The sequence below is a fragment of the Simochromis diagramma genome, unplaced genomic scaffold (assembly GCF_900408965.1).
Source record: "Simochromis diagramma unplaced genomic scaffold, fSimDia1.1 OVJJ01000602.1, whole genome shotgun sequence".
Taxonomy (NCBI): domain Eukaryota; kingdom Metazoa; phylum Chordata; class Actinopteri; order Cichliformes; family Cichlidae; genus Simochromis; species Simochromis diagramma.
This window is the reverse complement of record NW_024387040.1, coordinates 11,199,781-11,206,805: the sequence shown is the minus strand read 5'-3', so window position 1 is coordinate 11,206,805 and position 7,025 is coordinate 11,199,781. Positions and strand designations below refer to the sequence as shown.

Below are 7,025 nucleotides of genomic sequence, written 5' to 3'. Positions count from 1 at the left end.
TCTGTATTATTAAAATATGTTGTTGCTTTGCTGGACAAGTCGTCAGTCTGCCGCAGGGCCAGCACAGTCTAGACCTCATGGACATGGCTAAATGCTGTGCTTCCTCCCCTCAGACAGGCTTTTACAGTAACCACCTGCAGTCGGTGCTTGTTTGTGGATCTCTTTGCCTTTTGGAGCAAATATATTGCCCAACAAATGACACATCACACCAAAATATGCTACAAGTTTTTTATTAGGAGGTCACTCATGACGAACAGCTGACCTTTAACCTCCCAGCCCACTGTGGAGGTCTTGCTGCATAGCCCGCCTCCTCTGCAGTCTCTTGTGTAACAAAGGGTGAAGACAGGATGTGGTGCAGCAGCTCCACCTAGTGGTAAAGTGGTAAAGTAAACTGTAGTAGAAACAAATCATAAACAACTTTGGGTGTCGTTTTATTTGTTTTGTGTGACAGGTCCTTTTATCAGACACATACCTCGGAAAAGTCATTCCTCTCAGCTTTCCTTATTGCAGACTCTGCCATCCAGTTCCTCAGCACATATCTCGGATTTACATCTGTAAAACATTTAATCCAATCAGATGTTTCTGTCACCACTGCATAACAAACATCTAAGAATATAAATATTTATATCCCTCATCGTTTAATCAACATTAAGATTTAGTTACAGTTTGATTTACCTTTCATCCTGTGTTGACGATCCAAATCGCTATCATCCTGCTGTCTGAACAGAAACAGAGGAAAGAGATTAATTCACAGCAACAAACATCCTGATGTCACACAAATGTAAAAAAGTAAATTCAAAATGACCTCTCGTGACCTTCCTTACCTACTGAGCCGGAACAGGTACTTGTTAAGCCAATCAGAAAAGTGCTTGTGATGTGATAGGTCATCAAGAGCCCACATCTGATTTAGAAATAATACAATCCTTTACATTTCCTGCATGCCTAATTATAAGAAATGCATGCTGTGCAAGGAAAGCTCAGTATTGGTACAACTGATTCAACAGATCGGCCAGCTTCACAACAAAATCTAGAGATTGAAAGGAACAACAACATTTTGTCACTTTTAGCTCCACCTGCGTGAAGTTCTTGTTAAGAAGCTGCTTGGCTGAAACTTCGCTGAGCTCCCTGAAGGTCATGGTGAAGTCAGACTCCGTGTCCTCCATCATCTGTAAAGGGAAAGTGAAATTACAGTGCAGAGAGTGAGACTAAACTGATTTAGAAGACTGAAACAAACTGTATAATCACCTTAAGCAGGAAAGCAATGAGGTCGTTATCGTCCTCATCTTCACCAAGAAGTCCCAGTTTTGCCTTAAATATCTGGTGAACCCTGAAGTGGAGACATGAATAAAAGCAGTCTTGGCTTTGCTGCAGCATGAACACAAGTAAGATAACATTTCACATGAAGCTCACCTCATTTGGTAAATGTTGGCATATCCTTTAAGAATAATTTTCGCCCTGCAAAAAGTTAAGATGACAAGTTTACAATTTGACTTCATGAATTTCTTCAAATTAGAAAAGAAGTCACATTAATAAACTTGAAGGTTTAATAAGCAGCTACGTATATCCCACTGAACTTTTACCTCTTTTTTTTTTTACCTATTTGCTTTTTCAATAGATTACAATATTTATGCAAAAAAGTAAGTAAAGCATTAGCATAAGAATTTTAGCGTTTTAGGTTGCATCATTGAATAGCTTCACTCAGGCTCTATTCTTGACCACTCCTCTAAACATCTCTTGACTGTCTCTACTGCCTAGTTTGAATTCACCTGCAATATTTTAATAGGATTTAAATCCAGTCTTTGATTACGCAGCTCATTATTTATACTTTTTGAACCACATTTGTGTTAGTTTTTTAGGGTTTTCACGATCCACTGCAGCTTAAACTTTCAGATCACTTTGTCTTCCTCCACTCTTTGGAACATTTCCAGTCAACACAAGTTAAGTTATACTCCTGAACAGCTCCTAAAAACATTTGAATTGTCTGTCCAGAGAACATCATTCCAAAAGTTCTTGTATGTAGTTCTGCAATTGATACACCTCGTGACTTATTATCCATGGAATTTGTGCAATCTCTTCATGACTGTTACAGCCCTAGCAGGCCTAGTGTGTGTGTGTGTGTGTGTGTGTGTGTGTGTGTGTGTGTGTGTGTGTGTGTTGGTGGATGTGTCCTGTTTCCAACTGCAGTATAAAAGCTTGAGAGAAGCCCCTGAGCCTCAGAGTGTGGGTCAGCTCCAGTAGTTTTGTGATGCGTGTTTCTGCACTAGCAGTAAGTAGTTATGTTCTCCATCCTGCAGAGGATTGTTCTGTGGTGTGTTTTCTGTTAGGGGCTATGAATGCATAGTTGTTGCCTTCTTTGAGCAGAATTGTTTTTCTTTGGTCTGTTTGTTAAATTCCCTTTTTTTTTTGCAGCACCTCTGTTTTGCTGACACCTTCATTTCTGTTGTTTGATTGAACTGTCTCTTTAAGTTGAACCTTTTAATAAAGTTTCTTTTAAAAACTGCATGGTTTGCTTTTTCACACAGATCTTCCCGTTGTTTTTGCTTTCATCCCCAGTTCATTTTCGAGGGATATAAAAACAACTATAGATGATTCGTCTCACAGGGAAAAATACATTTACAAGAATAATCCAGAACTTTTTTTGACACCTTAAAAAGATTTGAAGATATTTGTATGATGACAAGAAACACTAAATGGTTGTTTGCTTTGCTGGGGTCAGTTTTCATAAGAGGGATAGATTTAAAGTGAGGGGTGTACTTACTTTCCATGTGGCTGCTTTAATTTTGTTGCGTTGTATGACTACTTTATTTCCACACTTTCTCAAAGAAAATCTTTAAAGATATATTTGAATTAAAATATGCTGAAAATAAATTGTGGGATGTATTATTCTTTTCACATGGCTTTGTGTGACTCTGAAGTTATTTTGCTCGTGTTTCTGTGCTTTTGTTTTTCAGACAAACAAACAGGCTTCTGTAAGAACGAGCTAACAGCAAAGCTGTTCCAGTTTGTCGAAATGACAAAAAGAGTTCAAGTCCTATATTTAGTAAATCCCCCTTGAGACAAAGTGATGTTGTGGTATTCTTACTGTTTCTGTTGTGTCTGTGTAAGCACAGGAATCAGAGCCACCAAGAGTTTCTCTAGATTGAAGAGGCCAACATTTGCCTGAGCTCCAATGCTGTACCTGCCTTCATCATCAGATGTGTTGGGGATAAAATCTGCAACAAAAAGAAAAATATTTGTCTGAGAACTGACAGCAAGAGGATTTCAGTTATTTTGGAGTAAAAGCGACATGAAACAGTCTACACACTGGGGTTATATGACTCCATAAAGCCAAAGGGTCCGTAGTCGATGGTGATAGAAAGAAGACTGAAGTTGTCTGTGTTGCACACACCTGTGGTGAGAACAGCGACAGCTATAAGTAGCGTTGGTTTAAACTGTGTGATACGAATGTTCAGTTTCTCACCATGTGCAAAACCGACTGACACCCACTGGGCAATCAGATGTGCCGTTTCATTTACAACTGTGGAAAAAAACACCTGCAAAGAAAACCTCAATAGCTTATTTACTTAAAACAAAAGCGGTACATTCAGCTGTGCTTTTTTATTACTCACCAAATATTTTTCTGGGTTGTCTGGATTTATAAAAGGAAAATGTTCGTCTATCACAAAGTTCAACAGCTTTCTAAAACGAAAATAACGATAAAATAACATTACAAACACAACAGGACACAGAACAAAGCCAGATGTAAACAACTATGAAGTAAACTTTGTCATGTGACCAGGCAGTCTTACCTCAGAAGATTTATTTCTCCACTTTGAGACAAAATTTCTAAGGATCCAATCCGAAACCATGACTTGGCCAATCGCAGAACAACAGCTCCTGTGGGGAATAAAGAAAAGCTGAACCAGAACAAAGATTAAGGCAGCAGACAAAACAAAAATGATGCTGGATTGTTAAAAAGTAATGCAGTTTGAAATAAAAGGCTCCAGTCATGGGTAAATCCTGTACCTCTCTCTGCTTTCACATTTCCATTGTAGAACTGATCCCTCAACACTGGCTCCTCACTGACAATCAGACTAAAAAAAAAGAATTAGCGGATAAATCTAAAACGCATAACAATTAAATGGCGACAAAAATCACACGATTCACACAATTTCTGGGTTATAATTTCTTTAAAAACGCCTCTTTTTTTGCAAATGCCAAAAAAATGTTCTCGTCATATGAGTCAAGCTCGTATGACTTGAACTAATTTTATGTGAATGAATGAAATATAAATTGATAACACATTTCTGCACATCAAAAGTCCTGATTGACAGTTATTAGGGTAAAATTTGTAGTAGGTAAAACTGATCATTGCCTTGTGTGGATAAAAACACAAAGTCCAATGCCAGAAAAATTACTGCAAAAGCTACAAGTTTTATGGTTTCGGCTAAACAGGGATGTCAACAGCCTTTAGCCCGAATCAATCACTTGCTGGGAGTTAATTAATGATAATACAGTGCCAAATCAGGTAAAGAAGCACTTGGAAGCCAAACATCCGTCTTTGCTACTGAATCTGAATCAGAGGTACCAAGAATGTTTGATTGCTTGTAAATGTCTGATTAAGCAAATTATTATTACTACATAGAATCATGGTAAAAACAAATAATTATCATCAACCAAACACATTCCTTTACTTTTTGTGCTAAGTTTGTAATCTTATACCAAACTTATAGCTCTCAAAATCATTTATTCTCACCTGGCAGCCCTGCTGGTGGGAACACCCAGGAAATGCATCGCTTCACTGCACAGGAACTCCCTGACAGAAGACCGGATTACAGCACGACCGTCTCCTGACCTGCAGCCAGATGTGAAGTCATACTTTTTTGGTTGCATTGCATGACTGCAAAATTCTACAGCCATGCATACTATTATTAATAACCATGCGTACTACTTATTCATTTTTAGGGGTCATTACAGCAGATCATCTGCCTCCATGTCACCCTCTGCCTAGCATCCTCCTCTGCCGTCCTTCAAAACATCATAGACCCTACAATTAAAGCCCCTACTCTCACCTCCACGCTCCTGCCTTTCCTTCTCTTTAGCTATCTCCTAACACACCTGTATATTACTACAAATAATAAATGTAATAGCTATTGCACAAATATATGTACAAATAAATACAAACCTTGAATATGGTGTTTTTCCAGATCCTTTAAGCTGGAGTTCCCATACCTCCCCCTTTCTATGAAAATTGAGAAGGAAAATATGTAAAGGCTTTAAGTGGCAGAAAATTACTTAAAACATAAAAACATAATTTTAAAAAATTAACTTACTTGTTTGAATACTGACCAAGGAAATGAGCTCGACCATCACCCAGCTGGCCTGCCCAGTAGCCAAACTATCGAGGAAAGTAAAGCGTGTCAAAAAGATCAACTCAGCAAATAAGCAAAAGCTTTATAGCTTTTAAAAAGTTATCAGGTATAAAAATCATTTATACCTGATGACCTCCATATCTGTGAGCAAGTGGCACAGACCCCGGCAGTAGTCTGCCACCACTCGCATAATGCAGAAAATCACCTGACCGAGTCACTGACGCATCTAAATCTAAGATCCCCTCGATGACATCCTGTTAAGACAATTTTAGACATAAATGAATTCACTATATTGTGAAATTACAGTGCTGATAGTGACATGGCATCCTCACCTTAGACGCTGCTGTCAACCTCAATGGACCTTTCAGTGGAGTTGGAATGGACTTGGAAAATATGCAGTTCTTCACAGTGCGAACAAAGTTGCCATCAACTTTGTCGATTGGGAGTGCCTCTGCAGAGAGGACAGAGGGGATTGTATGATAACATTAGAGCCTTCCTCTATATTTTGACCTGTAAGGACAAGAATCTGTTTTACCCAATAGCTTCTTGCAGGAGACTCTGAACTGGTTGAGGTCGTGCATGAGGCTTGAAGCATTCAAGGTCCACTTGGACTTCACAGTGTGCGATGACGATTGGCTGTTTGATGCGGTGTTGTGGTCACTGTGACACTCAGGACTTATATTTTGGCACAACTCCAGGACATACGCAGGTGTGAAGCTCGATGCTGCCACCAGAGCAAACACTAGTGCTGTACAGGTGCTCCACATTTTCACAGATGGAGCAGCTGACTTATCGAATCAGGTTTCAACTTCTCTCTGGCATGCCCCACTTTAAGAAGGTTCGTACCAAACGCCCCACAGTTTTATCAATCATTAACTTTAAAAAAAAATCATATTATATTCTAGTTCACCTTAATTTTGTTTTATATTTTTCACCTGGTTATCCACATCCACAGCCCAGGGTTTGAGAAGTACTGCATTAAAGATAGCAGATCTGAGGGAAGCAATAAAAAAGGGTAAACCACACTTCCCCTTAGTGCTTATTCTAAGCCAAACAGCTGATCTTTTACTTATGATAGTAAAAAAAAAAGATTTAGTCGCTATTAATAGGCTACTAAAGTGTTAAGTAAAATATAATTTTTTGTTTGGCATTAAATGGAAATACTAGAGTGATGTAAAAGGATCTTAAAATTGTATTTCAGGACTTTTAAACCTTAATCAGAGTAAATAAATTATCAGTTGCACGTTACGTTTCATACACAATTCCTCCAATCAACTTTTAAGGTTTTTTTTTAACTATTAACTTACATAAATAACGGGTTAAACATGAACTAAACAACCTTAACTTTGTCTGTCAGCTCTACCGTATACCTGTAAATAACGATAGGGTAATTTTAGTTCTTACGTTAGTTTATTATTACATATTACACCCCAAATAATAATAAAGTGTCATGAAAAGGCGAGAGCTAGCTTAGCTGTTAGCAACCCAGCAACTAGCCTCATCCCAGACACCCGTATATTATCTGAAGACGAGCTTGAAAACACATTTTCCAGCACTAGCTTGAGGTATGTATACCTAAATTATTGCGCATTTACTCTCTCCATCATTTCCTGCCTTCTGCTGCTCCTCGTTATGAGACGTCACCGGATATTCCTTTACTGTTTTTCCGGTTCA

The 7,025-nt window shown here is 38.4% G+C and overlaps 1 protein-coding gene across 3 annotated transcripts; it reads right to left on the bottom strand.

Moving 5' to 3' along the window:
• Positions 1–214: 214 nt before the first annotated feature.
• On the bottom strand, positions 215–7,023 carry LOC120741246 (protein adenylyltransferase SelO-like). 3 transcript variants are annotated; one of them, XM_040044013.1, is made up of 20 exons: positions 6,927–7,023; positions 5,887–6,344; positions 5,684–5,802; positions 5,477–5,605; positions 5,313–5,377; positions 5,165–5,221; positions 4,736–4,834; positions 4,006–4,073; positions 3,789–3,876; positions 3,609–3,678; positions 3,461–3,533; positions 3,305–3,409; positions 3,083–3,212; positions 1,411–1,455; positions 1,246–1,327; positions 1,074–1,166; positions 825–901; positions 664–719; positions 473–552; positions 215–367 (listed from the first exon to the last, which is right to left on the bottom strand). In XM_040044013.1, exons 2-20 carry the CDS (start codon positions 6,116–6,118, stop codon positions 245–247), a joined length of 1,791 nt encoding a protein of 596 aa, XP_039899947.1. In that variant the 5' UTR covers positions 6,119–6,344; positions 6,927–7,023; the 3' UTR covers positions 215–244. The 3 variants fall into 3 exon arrangements, with proteins under 3 accessions (XP_039899947.1, XP_039899948.1, XP_039899949.1); XM_040044014.1 differs by having other exon boundaries at positions 676–719; positions 5,887–7,023; XM_040044015.1 differs by having other exon boundaries at positions 3,305–3,388; positions 5,887–7,023.
• Between the last annotated feature and the right edge of the window lie 2 nt (positions 7,024–7,025).